We start from the raw sequence: 14,473 nt of genomic DNA, 5'->3' as shown, positions 1-14,473 counted from the left end.
ACAGTCCAGCTGAATATATGACACTTTAATGGTGTGCCTGCTGACAAAACTGCATACAGTCAGCTGTTAGGACACATTTGCCGACAGAGATGTTTCTCAGTACGTCTAAAGCTAAGGAAATTGTTTCCTCTCAATGTTCTTTGTTGCCATCAGAATCCAATTACCTTAAAGTGAAAAACATATTGGTCGTTTTGTCCGACCCCATCATCAACTTTAACCTGAAATACATTTGGGAGCCACAGCAGAACAATAATGAGAACTTCATTCATCCACCTTTAGCATTTGACACCAGATCAGCTTTATTTAAAGGACAGTGAAGAGTTTATTGTAATTCTGTTTACACACAATAAAACAGTTAAACACTTCAAAGTGCTGGTACAATTTGTTGAAATACTATTTTTTCTTGCCACCCTTTGGAGCTTTTTCTAATCCTTGAATGTATTTCCGAGGAATTTGATAATGATCTGAAAGGAGAATAATAGACAAAATGACTTTATTTGTGCAGATGAAGGAATTATGATAAAATACTGAATTCCCTAAAGGTCCATACCCAGCAGCAATTTGCCAACTTGTTGAATCTGGTTTCCTTGGATCTGGACCAAGACTTTGTCCTTGGCTCCGGGGACAGGCTGCAAGACAGAGCTGGCCTGAACTCTATGCTGCAAAACACTGGCGACAACTGCAGGATCCAACCCGTACACTTCCAGGTTCTTCATCAAAGTCACCTACAGGTTGCATATATAAAACAACTAATTAAAATATTTAATCATTCATGTTAACTAGTGAGGTCATTACTATATACAATCTGTATAAATGGAGGGCACTGACAAGTTTATTTTTCAAAACGTAAGATGCACCTATAATATATCATTCATTACTAGATTAAAAAACAAAAACATATACATGATGTGTCTCCAATGACAGCGATCTTGGCTGGGGTGTGGGGATACCACTTTTTTTAAGAATGAAATATCTATTAGCTGGATTGACTGGAAGTTTTGCACAAAGATTTATAGCTCCCATTTTGCTCATTGTTAGGAAAAGAAGGATTACAAAGTTTAGAAAAATTAAGAGACACCTATGGTTTGGAAAACCAAGATTTTTTCAGATATCTCCAAGTCAGGTCCTATTTCAATAGTAATATAAAAACTACAGAAGAACATAGTGAAGGCCTAGTCCCCGTTATAAAAGAAGCTTATAAAGGTCAGATTAAAAATAAATTGATTGCTAAACTCTATCGGAACCTACAATCACTTAAGGATCAATCAACCAATTATATTAAAATTAAATGGGAGACGGAGGCTAAAATCAACATATCAGAGGACAGTTGGTTAAATATATGTAGAACACAGATGGAAACTACTAGTTCAGGTTATTGGAGGGAATTCACATGTAAAATTTTAGGTTTAGGTTTATTAGGTTTTTTATAACACCCAAAATAAAATACAAACAAAAAGGTCAACTGACAGATGGACAATGCTGGAGAAACTGTGGGGAAAACATGGCAGATCATTTTCATATATTTTGGAAATGCCCAATAATCCAACCATACTGGAGTGAAGTGGTCGAATCAATTTACTTGGTGACTGGTCTGAAATTAAATTTGGATTTCTGTACTGTGTATTTGGGCGATATCCCATCAGCAGCCTCCTTAAGGGACAAAGCGCTTAACAGGAGGTGGCTGGAGAAAGAGCCCCCAACAAAGAAAGATTGGATAGGAATAATGGAGGACATATATAGAATGGAAAAACTTACTTTTTTAACCTCAAAATGGACCAATTTCATAAAAACTGGAGGAAGTGGGAGAGATTTGTTGAAGGTGGTAATGTGGGAAGTAGTAATATACCTGTATATTCACACCTAGCCACACTCTGTAACAGTTAGACAGAGGCGGTTGCAGTTAGCCTCCCAACAGTCTGCAAAAGAAGTCATGAAGCAAACAAAAGAGGCTCCCTTATCAAGAGTATCCCAGCCCAAAGGTGTTTCTTCACAAACAGTTAATTCCATTATCTTATCTCATCATGTATCTACCAGTCTGCAACAGTTAGACTCGATGATTACACATAGATGATTTAACTACATTAGGGGCCAACGGGAGTTCCATACTTTCCACATTTTTTAATTACAAACAAACAAACAGTTAATTCCATTATCTTATCCTATCATGTCAGAGGCCATGTCCAACAGAGTCTCCAAAGACTTTCCACCTTTCTTCCTTACATCCTGCTCTTTTATCTCTACATCTCATAGGTCAACTGAAAGTAGCCCCGCCTATATAAAAACACCCTAATCAGACACCCTGCATTCTTCCACACTACTTCACAACGGGCCCTTGAGAGCATAACACTTCGTTCATCAGCGCGGTCAGCAAACCTAACAGCGTTCTTTTTAACATGGACAACATATATGGTAAGTAAAACAAGACTATTAATGGATTCTTAAATGTATACCCCAGTATATCATAAAATATTCAAACTGTTTTCTTTTTCTAAACAAAAGCCTGATTTTTAGGAGATTGGCACAACGGGGCACCACACGTGTCACTTACAGAAGGTCTGTGTTTCTTCTTTTTTAAAAACAGTCATCAGTTCACACAAAACAGTCTGTGCCTCATTGTTTTAGAAGCAATCTTACCTGTTTCTCACATAGTAACATTTAAATGTATATTTCTCTTTGTTTCTACAGGATCACAAAGCTATATTGGGCAAACTACACCTCTAAAAAACACAAGGTAAATACGGTGTTACACATGTTTTAAATATATGCGTGTTTGTTTAAACCTTGTATTAACTGGGCTTATCCCCTGGGCACAGGGTCAATAAGTTGTCCAGAAAAACCTACAGAAGCGGGTGCAATAAGACCAAGCCATACGCTAGGTATGTATACAAGTCTCTATACATGACACTCAATTTAAAGGAAGAAAGGTTTTAAATATTTACAAATGTTCTAATACACCAGGCCTGAGACAGAGTACGCAGCGTGTCAAGAACCGGGGCCATCCGGAATAACGCAGAACAATGTGTGAGTATAGGCAAAAATAAATCAAAAGAGCCAAACACATCCTGTTTTTGAAATGATACACCATGTATATATATTTGTTTCTAACACCCTTCTATCTCCACAGTGATCACACAACCCCTTACCACTATGAACCCCATGAAGACCCCTTGATGTTTTTGGAATATTTACGCGATATCGAACTCCCAGAACAACAACAACCAGAAAACCCACAACCTTTGGGCAACAACAGTGACTCGGAAGCAATCTTCATCACAGGACCACACATACCAGTGAGTGAGTGTCTGCCTAGTGATTTCAGCAATGTTTTTGAGTACAGTCTATCAGATTTTAATATAAATGACATACCCACCATGCCAGAACGTCTCAGAAACAACAACAGTGATTCAGACATTGGTTTTGAAGAATGTTGCATAACAGACTCGCAAATATCACAGGCATATGACGCATACTTAAATGCAGCAGCAAACACCTCTACTTTTGAACAGAGCCATTATGCTTCAAAAAATGATATATTATCTTTGATAGATGCTAAACTAAGTCAACATCAACAAACAGTACAGAGGGATGTTCAAGAAATAGCAGCTAAACTCATGCAAGAAATGGCAGCTAAACTTAACGAACATAAACAAGCAGTACAAGTGAACTTGCAAGAAATAGCGGCTATAGTCAACCAACATCAAGAAGCAGTACCGGGGAACTTGCAAGAAATAGCGAGAGTTTTAACTAGTATCCACCAGACAATAAACAATACCTCGGGTGTATTACGTCTCATAAATACCACCATTCTACACTCAACAAAAATATAAACGCAACACCTTTGTTACTGCTCCCATTCCCCATGGGATGGACGCAGAGACCTAAAATTCATTCCAGATACACAATATAACCATCCCTCCCAAACAGTGGTCACAAATCAGTCCAAATGTGTGGTAGTGGGCACATCTGCTATATTGAGATAATCCATCCCACCTCACAGGTGTGCCACATCAGGATGCTGATCTGACATCATGAGTAGTGCACAGGTGTACCTCAGACTGCCCACAACAAAAGGCCACCCTGGAATGTGCAGTTTTTTTGCGCTATTGGGGGTCTGGGGACCCAGAACCGGTCAGTATCTGGTGTGACCACCATTTGCCTCATGCAGTGCAACACATCGTTGCATGGAGTCTATCAGATTGTCAATTGTGGCCTGTGGAATGTTGGTCCACTCCACTTCAATGGCTGTGCGAGGTTGTTGGATATTCGTGGGAACTGGTACACGCTTTCGTATACGCCGGTCAAGCACATCCCGAACATGCTCAATGGGTGACATGTCCAGTGAGTATGCTGGCCATGCAAGAACTGGGACATTCTCAGCTGCCATCTGCCCTGAACAATGTGAACCATGATTCATCCGTGAAGCGCACACCTCTCCAACGTGCCAGACGCCATCGAATGTGAGCATTTGCCCACACAAGTCTGTTACGGCGACGAGCTGGAGTCAGGTCAAGACCCCGATGAGGACGACGGGCATGCAGTTGAGCGTCCCTGAGACGGTTTCTGACAGTTTGTGCAGAAATTGTTTGGTTGTGCAAACCAATTGTTCCAGCAGCTGTCTGGGTGGCTGGTCTCAGACGATCTTGGAGGTGAACCTGCTGGATGTGGAGGTCCTGGGCTGGTGTGGTTACACGAGGTCTGCGGTTGTGAGGCCGGTTGGATGTGCTGCCATATTCTCTGAAACGCCTGTGGAGACGGCTTATGGTTGAGAAATGAACATTCAATGCACGGGCGACAGATCTGGTTGACATTCCTGCTGTCAGCATTAGGGATGGGTACCGGTGTCCGGTGCCATGATGGTACCGGTTCTGACATAAACGGTAGTAACCAGACCGAAAAGCAGCGCACATTTCGGTGCTTTATTTCGGTGCTTTTTTTTCCTGAGCTGTGATACACTTTAGATTCTAGCCAATCATTTTACGTTTCGGAGGATAGTAGGCGGGGCCAGGTACGTACGTTCTGTTAGAGCAGAGCTACAGATTAAAAATGTCCATGGCGAAGCGGTCAAAAGTCTGGCTGTACTTCATAGCAAAATATGCAAACTCAGCAGCAACAAGTGCTTTAAGCTGATACTGTGATACTGTCAAAGGAGGTAACACCTCAAATCCGATGAAACACCTGGCGACGCATAGCGTTTTTTTTAAAAGCCCAGAAATGCGCCGTATTTGATAGCTTGCTGCGAGACCTCACACCGAGCACATCTACTGCGGGTGGGTTGCCTGTTATGCAACATCCCCCAAAAACACGAAGAGGAGAGTCCTGGCCCCTAGCCCTGCCAGTGTAGCAGAAATGATGACGGATGATGGTGGCAGCAGCCGTTCTTCTCTGCGTGAGTAGCTAATTTACGTTGAGTAGGCTAACCACGTTATTACATTAATGCATGTAAGGTGAACTAGCAAACATCATCATAGCTACATGCGGCTGTCCTCTTGTTTGATGGCAGATACTCCCTTCACCCTGGCTAAAAAGGCTAAAATGACCAAAGAAAAAGTGGAAAACAGTTAAACATGAGAGGTTTAGGACAAAGTTTGTGTTTTTTTCCATTGTTTAAGCACTGCTTCCAGCCAAGAGTGATACCATATATGCCCCATAGCTGCAGAAAAGGCTAACATTGTTATATTTTTACAAAAAACAGCTGAACATGAGAGGTTTTTGGACCAATTTTGTGTTCTCCATTCTTTAAGCACCGGTTTGAGCACCGTTTGAACACCGGCACCGTTTCAAAAGTACCGATTTGGCACCGGTATCGGATAAAACCTAAACGATACCCATCCCTAGTCAGCATGCCAATTGCACGCTCCCTTCATTGCTTGTGGCATCTGTGGCATTTTGCTGTGAGACAAAACTGCACATTCCAGGGTGGCCTTTTGTTGTGGGCAGTCTGAGGTACACCTGTGCACTACTCATGATGTCAGATCTGCATCCTGATGTGGCACACCTGTGAGGTGGGATGGATTATCTCAATATAGCAGATGTGCCCACTACCACACATTTGGACTGATTTGTGACCACTGTTTGGGAGGGATGGTTATATTGTGTATCTGGAATGAATTTTAGGTCTCTACGTCCATCCCATGGGGAATGGGAGCAAAAACAAAAGTGTTGCGTTTATATTTTTGTTGAGTGTAAATAGGTGACTTAAAATCCACACCATGGATCCACCCCGTAAATTATTCAAACACAATGATGGTACCTCCAATCAAGCTAAATGGTTTGACTTTGACGCTTTTAACCATGCGGCTGCACAATTAGTAAGCAATTGTCAAGTCTTGCATGCAACACTTAATAGTCTCGCTGCAGCATGTAGCGGTGTGTCTAATGAGCCCGCCTGTCCAACTCATTCTGAACCCGTTGCTGATGATGCTGTTGATCAACCAGCCGAAACACATTCGGATTTGCCTGTAGCCACTGGTGTTACTGTTGCAGGGACTGTTGTTACTCAAGCTGCCGCCGATTGCCTTATTACCGGAGCTTCTGTCACGCCTGATAGGGTCTGTGCACCTAGCGCACATGCTCATCTGGCTGCTGACACTACTGCAGATACTGAGGCTGCTGTTGTTGAGACATCACCACACAGCCCCTCAAACAATGGAAATACCTTAAGTGTTATCCATTCACAAACAGGTGCTGCAGCTGTCGGACCCCTTGTTCAGTCTGGGTCTGGCAGTCACAGTCAGCTTAGCATCAGAGAGATACCTAATTTCAACGCCCGAGAACTGCGCGAGCGCCTTGATTTTAGGGACATAAGTCTCGATGATCCAGAACAAGTGCCAGAAAGAGTTAGAAGTTGCTTAGCTAATGTGATAGATAGAGCAGTGGCTGGATCTCAGCAGGCTTGTGTTCTAAATGTGGTCCTACGTGGGCCCTCACTGGCTTCTGATGTTCAAGCTGTTTTAAATCCTGATAATCAGTATGATCCTGACCTGTTTCTCGAACAAATAGCACAAGTTACGCAAAGTAACGATGAATCTATCAGTGATGATGAATTAGAGTTTATTGTCACGGTTGCACAAAACAGTAGCGGTGGGGCTCGCTTAAAACTGGCAAACATTCCTTATGATGAGATTCTCTCAAAGAAGGGTAAACATTTGTACACACCAAACAACACGCACAACAATTTGTGCTTTTCACTGTGCATAGCCCATTCATTAAACCCAACATCCCCTGAGCATGAAAAACATGCTACTGCTAAACAGTTACATGCTCAAGTAGGTCTATGCGACACACAGACAGTATCATTCTCTGATGTCTGCAAATTTGAGAAGCACCTAAACATTAAGATAGTAATCTATTATCACGTAAACGTCAGCTTAGTTTCTTCACACATGATGAGCCAAATCCAAACACTGTAATGCTGTACCTACACAATGAACACTATCACCTGATTGAAAAGCCAGCAGCTTTTCTCGGGGCATCCTATGTGTGTAATTTTTGTTACAATACATATGAATCACCGCTCTATCACAGCTGTAAACATAGATGCAACGTATGTTTCACACTCTGTCACCACCACAGTGGTACCACAGTGAAATGCAGTGACTGTAACCGCGTCTGCAAATCACAACACTGTTACCAACAACACAAATTACCAGAAATAAAACACAACATGGTCCCGTGTGGCAATATGAAGCATTGCATGAGTTGCGGTGTCACATATAAAGAATCAAAAAAATCACCACACAGATGTGTCCAGCCTAAATGCGAGCACTGCCGCGAGCCTAAATTAGCAGGGGACTCTGAGCATCAGTGTTTCATACAGCCCGTTGAACAACAGAAACCTTGTGATAAATATATTTTATATGATTTTGAGACACGGTATCACAACGGCAAACATGAGGCCAACTTTGTGTGTGCGTCTGATCTGAAGGGCAACAAGTTCACATTTAATACATTAAAATGTGTGGAGGCGTTTGTGCAGCATTACAGACACCCGAGGTTTCGGGGGTACACTTTCATAGCACATAATGCATCTGGCTTTGATAACTACATACTTTTGGAGTACTTTGTCAAGCAATGTATAACACCTACCGTCACAATGAGAGGGAGCCGTGTGATTCTGATGCATGACAGGGACTATGACCAGCGGTGGATTGATTCGTTCAGCTTTTTGCCCATGGGTCTTGCCAAAATACCCTCTGCTTTAGGTTTTCAAGACCTGCAGAAGGGTCATTTCCCACACAGATTCAACACTAGGGATAATGAGTATTATGTTGGTCCATACCCAAACCCCTCCTTCTACGGCTATGAGCGCATGTCTGAAAGTGATAAGGTGAGCTTCATGGAATAGTACCAGACCGCCTCACAGAAACCCTTTGATTTTCAGACCGAACTCAGGCGCTACTGTGTTAATGATGTTGACGTCCTGCGTAAAGCATGCAGCATTTATCGTGACACGCTGCTGGATTGTACACAGGTTGATCCATTCATGCACACCACCCTGGCTGCATTCAGTATAGGTGTGTATAAAACACTGTTTCTGCCTAGAGACATGCTCGCTCTCATGTATGATGGTGCATACGTTGAGCAGAATAAGACGTTTTCAAACGTCTCTATTGAATGGCTTCAATATGTGACCCACACAAACAACACAGTGATAAAACACGCTCTCAGAGGAGGCGAGCATAGGGTTGGACCGTATTTTGTGGACGGCTTTGACCCCACAACTAACACGGCTTACGAATTTGCAGGATGTTTTCACCACGGATGTGTTAAATGCTACCCCGAGAGTGAAGTTAATCCTGTCAGCAAAGCATCCTATGGACTGCTGCACCGTATGTTTTGTGACAAAGTGGATGCACTGAGATCGCAATACCATTTGCCCGTTGTTGTGATGTGGGAGTGTGAATGGGCTGCCCTGAAGCAGACAGACCCTGCAGTTGTGGCTTTCATGCACACATACAGAAGGCCAGAACGCCTAAATCCCCGAGACGCCCTTTTTGGCGGTCGCACAAATGCTCTAAAACTGTACCACAAGGCTGCGTGTGATGAAAAAATATTTTACTACGACTTCACCAGCCTCTATCCCACAGTGCAGTCTAAAAAAGATTATCCTGTAGGACACCCTCAAATCATTTACAGCAACTTTGACAGGCTAGAAAATTATTTCGGCTTTGTTAAATGCACAGTACTGCCACCAAGAGGGCTTTTTCACCCCGTCCTTCCCTACAGGTGCCACGGTAAACTGATGTTTCCACTCTGCAGCATGTGCGCTGAAGACCAGAATCAGCTCACTGCCTGCGGGCACAGTGACAGTGAACAGGTGTTGAAAGGTACATGGGTCTCATTTGAGCTTGAAAAAGCTGTTGAGCAGGTTTTTTCAAGCTCAAATGAGACCCATGTACCTTTCAACACCCGTTCACTGTCACTGTGCCTGAACTGTCACTGCTTTAGATGTAGAAATGTTGCTATTACAAGTGTATTCTAAAAATCTTAAACTAAGAGCCCATCAAATTAAGTTTATGGATTATTGTACATTACAGGCAAAACGTATGATTGCATTAAATTGGAAAACATCAGATCCTCCTGCTATTGGTGCTTGGATAAATTCTTTGGCACAGTGTATGGCAATGGAAAGGATAACGTACTTTCTCAAAAACAAGTGAACATATTTTGATGAAATTTGGAAGCCATTTAAAAACTTTATAAAAGAAGTAAACATCGGACAACTCCTGCAGTGTGGATGAGGAGAAAATTGTTTAGTATGTGCTAGCTATTTCTATTGTCTACTTTTTTTTTTCTCTCCTTTCTTTTTTGTTTCCTTGAATATGCATAAATGCCACATATTGTACAAATGTATACATATTCTATGTGGGTTTTTTTTTTTTTTTTTACTTTGTTGTAGGTTTGGAAGAGAGCAGGGTGGGAGGTGAGGGCGGGGAAAAAGGGTTCCTATTACAGCAGCATATTATTGGGAAAACAAACCTTTGTATGTTGTTGCAAAAAGCAATAAAATTTATATTTAAAAAAAAAAGAAAAAGCTGTTGAGCAAGGATACAAGCTTGTTTCTATTGATGAGGTTTGGCATTTCCCCAACAAGACTGACACATTGTTTAAAGACTATGTGAAAGCCTTTCTAAAACTTAAACAGGAGGCCTCGGGGTATCCAGAACATGTGAAAACCCCTAACGAACAGCAAGAATACATAGACATGTATCATGAAAAGGAGGGAATAATGCTAGATCCGTCCAAAATATGCGTAAATAAAGCTGTTTGAAACTGCAACAAGCTGTTGCTAAACTCGTTATGGGGTTGTTTCAGTATGAGGTCAAACATGGCGTCATCTGAGCTCATCACAGACCCGTCCAGGTTTAGCCAGCTAATGTTCAGCAACCAGTACGACGTGCGGCAGTTTTGTTTCATCTCCTGCTCTGGGCACCTTTGATCAGCTCCATCACCTAGTGGGGGGTCATAGTTTGGTCCCGCCTTCACTGTTGTGATTGGTGTGGGGGTAGGGACAGGCTTAGGGCGTCGGGGGTTCCCCGGAGGCATCTTCCTTGGGGGGCTCAACCCGGGGTAGCGGTCATGTCCGGTTAGGGGCTCTGTTGGCTCTCAGGTGACTGTTTCCTCGCGGCTGCGTGCAGCGGGGCTAGGGGAGGGTCTGTGCTGACGGACGTGGGTTACTGACCTGGTAGCCTGGCTGCCCCTGGGTGGGTCCGGGATGGGCGTGAGGTTCTGGGGGCGCTCCGTCTCTGGGCTGGGGCCCGGGCCGGGCCTCGGGGGCTTGGGTCCTGGTTGGTGTGTTGCCGGGGTTGTGGGCGGGTGGGTGTATGGGGGCCCAGCCCTGGAGCAGGGTGCCGCCGGTGCGTCGAGCCACCTGGGGGGCTCTTCAACTGGTGGGGGAGATTGTCACATCTTGCAGGAACTTTCCTCTCTTCAGGAACTCTCTCTGCAGGAGGGGGAGATACAGGAGAGGTGGAGGAAAATCTCAGCCTGGGCGTTTATTGTCTTATGTAGTCTGGAAGATGAGTGGATGGTGAGGTGGGTGCAGTTTTCTCTGTGGTGGGGTTGGGTGGACTGTCCCGGGCTCTGTAGGTCCGGGAGGCGCTGCTGCACTGGGCCCCGGTCTGGATGGGCCTGGGCCCCCTTTCCCTGGCGGGTCGCGGAGTATGGGGGTGCCTACTGGGGTCAGCGGGGGAGCTGGCCCCAAGGAGGGGTCACTTGCCCCTCCCTTCCTTCCCTCCCCATCTCCAGCTGCCTCCCTCTTCCCGCTCCACCACAACCACCCACACATGCAGGACCTTGGAATAGGGGTATGTCACCAGGGTGCAGAGGAGGCTCCAGGGGCAAGGGTACCTAGACCCGGTTCGTAGAGTACGCTTGGGGAGTGTGATCGTGTGTACAGCGTCTCTTTATGTCTGTCTCCACGTTGGTTGAGTGTGGAGTAAGTGCATATGAGAGCATGAGGGTGGGAATGGATGTTTATATCTGTGTGTGCCTGTATGTCTGTGTCTATATGTCGGGTTGGGTGTCAGACGCCACCTCTCTGGGGACATCTCAGGCCCTCCAAGGTTTGGAGGCCTATCTCCCCCCACCACCACTTCCCCTGCCAGTGGCGGACTCCCTCAGACATTGGTGCGTTGGTGGTTCTTTGTGTCTGGGGATGGGCGTCCAGGTACACACCGGCTCACTCCTTGGCGGCCGCTTATCGGGGCCTGGAGCCTGGGGCTCGCTCGGGCCACTTCGGAGGCGGGGTGCCCCCGGCCTGGGGCTCGGTCACTCAGGCACGGCTGGCTGCCGGCGGAGCTCACGGGCGCGTCACTGCAACTCCCCCTGGCTTCTGCTCCGCGGCTGCTGAGTGAGCCCTCGTCTGGGACTCTCCTCAGCTCTTTCTGGGACAGTGGCGCGGCTGCCCCTCTGTTGGTCTTCCTTGGTCTCTTGTGTTCTGGGGGCCTCTGGATGTCTGGAGTTTTGATCTCCTCCATACCTGCTTCATGCCCTGGAGGACGGGGCTGTGGCCCCCCCACACCCTCTAGCAGATCATTACATGAAGGAACCTTTTAAAAAAAACAAGCGTGTCCATGCTCACAGGGGTACACACGGGTGATCACACCCACAAACTACACCCTTTTTGGCTCCTACCTCAAAGCACACTGTGTTCTGTTGATCTTATGTGCTGCACAATAATGTTTAATATATTTAGTATTTACTGTCATATTCCCATATATCATTGTGATGTTGTTTATTCTATTACTCTTGTTCTCTTCTGCTTGTTTTCTTTTTTCTTTCTCAGCAGGTGATCCAGGTGATCGATATATGCATTTTTTCTTTTCTTTTTCTTTTTTTTCTGCCCGTTCTGTTGGTTTTTGTCTTTTGCCCTTCTCCCCCGTCCCTCTTCTCAGCTGTTTCTCTTTCCCTCTTTCTTTCTCCCCTTCTTTCCCCCAGTCAAGTCTGTCCCGTATTCAGTAAGTGAAAATAAAATAAACAATAAAAGGTGAATCAAATGGACCATTACGGCAAGGCTGGGATGGTCAATTTGGTAAAGTAAATCCGTTGGGCATCTTTCTTTGCCTTTAGACAACAATTCTGATGGCAAAAGAGCCAAACGGGACAGGCAAAAGAAAAAAAAAAGAAAAAAAAAGAAAAAAGTTTTGTTTCATCTCTGACGACGTCACCATGGTGCAGTGGCACCACGCCGATGGTAGAGCTTCCCGTGTGAAAGACGTTAATGTCTTTGTGGGCGCCATGACCACTGCACATGCCAGACTCATGCTGTATGGTTTGTTAGAAAACTTGCAGCAGCGTGTGCTGCATTGTGATACAGACAGTGTCATTTTCACAGCACGCCCTGGCGACTGGATGCCTCCTCTAGGTCCTTTTCTGGGGGATCTCACCAGCGAATTAGCTTCTGGGCAGGGGGGTGTGGAGGATCACATAGTGGAATTTGTTTCCGGTGGGCCAAAATGCTACGCGTATCACACATCGCTGGGCAAAACACAGGTCAAATGTAAAGGCGTAACACTGAATGCGCAAAACTCCAAAGTTGTCACCCACGAATCCTTGAAAGGTTTAGTCCACAAGTTTGTAGCCAATCAGGCATCAGACGCACACCTAGTGGCTATGTCTGATAATATCAAACGCAATAAAAAGAAGCTTCATTTGAAGAATGAAACCGTTGTGAAGAAGCTTAAGGTTGTCTACAACAAGCACCGTGTGCTCCCAGACTATACAACCCTGCCTTATGGATTTTAAATTAGATCAGGGGTTTGATGCCAGGTTGCAACACCCGTTCAGCATGGTGGTCAGTGGTCCCAGTAACTGCGGCAAGACTTTTTTTTGTCAAAAATGTCATTGAAAATGCTTCCAGGATTATTTCACACAGCATTGATAACATTGTGTATATATACTCATGCTGGCAGCCACTATATGACCAACTTCTTAAGATAAGAGACATAAACTTTGTTAACGGAATACCCGAATCTCTGGCTGATGACACCCTTCTGCCTACAGACAAGAATAATTTGTTAATTATAGACGATGTAATGAACGATGCCGCCAACAATTTAGAAGTACAAAATGTGTTCACAAAGTATGTGCATCATAGGAATTTGAGTTGTATATACAGTGGGGCAAAAAAGTATTTAGTCAGCCACCGATTGTGCAAGTTCCCCCACCTAAAATGATGACAGAGGTCAGTAATTTGCACCAGAGGTACACTTCAACTGTGAGAGACAGAATGTGAAAAATAAATCCATGAATCCACATGGTAGGATTTGTAAAGAATTTATTGGTAAATCAGGGTGGAAAATAAGTATTTGGTCAATAACAAAAATACAACTCAATACTTTGTAACATAACCTTTGTTGGCAATAACAGAGGTCAAACGTTTACTATAGGTCTTTACCAGGTTTGCACACACAGTAGCTGGTATTTTGGCCCATTCCTCCATGCAGATCTTCTCGAGAGCAGTGATGTTTTGGGGCTGTCGCCGAGCAACACGGACTTTCAACTCCCGCCACAGATTTTCTATGGGGTTGAGGTCTGGAGACTGGCTAGGCCACTCCAGGACTTTCAAATGCTTCTTACGGAGCCACTCCTTTGTTGCCCGGGCGGTGTGTTTTGGATCATTGTCATGTTGGAAGACCCAGCCTCGTTTCATCTTCAAAGTTCTCACTGATGGAAGGAGGTTTTGGCTCAAAATCTCAGGATACATGGCCCCATTCATTCTGTCCTTAACACGGATCAGTCGTCCTGTCCCCTTGGCAGAAAAACAGCCCCATAGCATGATGTTTCCACCCCCATGCTTCACAGTAGGTATGGTGTTCTTGGGATGCAACTCAGTATTCTTCTTCCTCCAAACACGATGAGTTGAGTTTATAGCAAAAAGTTCTACTTTGGTTTCATCTGACCACATGACATTCTCCCAATCCTCTGCTGTATCATCCATGTGCTCTGTGGCAAACTTCAGACAGGCCTGGAC

The 14,473-nt window shown here is 44.6% G+C and overlaps 1 protein-coding gene and 1 long non-coding RNA gene across 2 annotated transcripts in view; one reads left to right on the top strand and one right to left on the bottom strand.

Annotated features, from left to right (window-relative positions):
- Window positions 1–274: 274 nt before the first annotated feature.
- eif2d (eukaryotic translation initiation factor 2D) overlaps window positions 275–14,473 on the bottom strand; it is a 66,673-nt gene continuing 52,474 nt past the window's right edge. Inside the window, exons 14-15 of the mRNA XM_026153551.2 lie at window positions 551–725; window positions 275–464 (exon numbers count right to left, since the gene is read on the bottom strand). Coding sequence (XP_026009336.1) covers window positions 394–464; window positions 551–725 — 246 coding nt within the window. The 3' untranslated portion in view covers window positions 275–393. The remainder of the gene's footprint in view (window positions 465–550; window positions 726–14,473) is intronic.
- LOC145422712 (uncharacterized) lies at window positions 2,302–3,353 on the top strand. Its single transcript, XR_013903998.1, has 6 exons — window positions 2,302–2,409; window positions 2,500–2,553; window positions 2,686–2,731; window positions 2,814–2,876; window positions 2,959–3,021; window positions 3,125–3,353. It is a non-coding gene; the product is annotated as an uncharacterized LOC145422712 (long non-coding RNA).

The sequence above is a fragment of the Astatotilapia calliptera genome, chromosome 20 (assembly GCF_964374335.1).
Source record: "Astatotilapia calliptera chromosome 20, fAstCal68.1, whole genome shotgun sequence".
In the NCBI taxonomy this organism is placed as follows: Eukaryota; Metazoa; Chordata; class Actinopteri; order Cichliformes; family Cichlidae; genus Astatotilapia; species Astatotilapia calliptera.
This window is presented reverse-complemented; position numbering and strand designations above follow the sequence as displayed.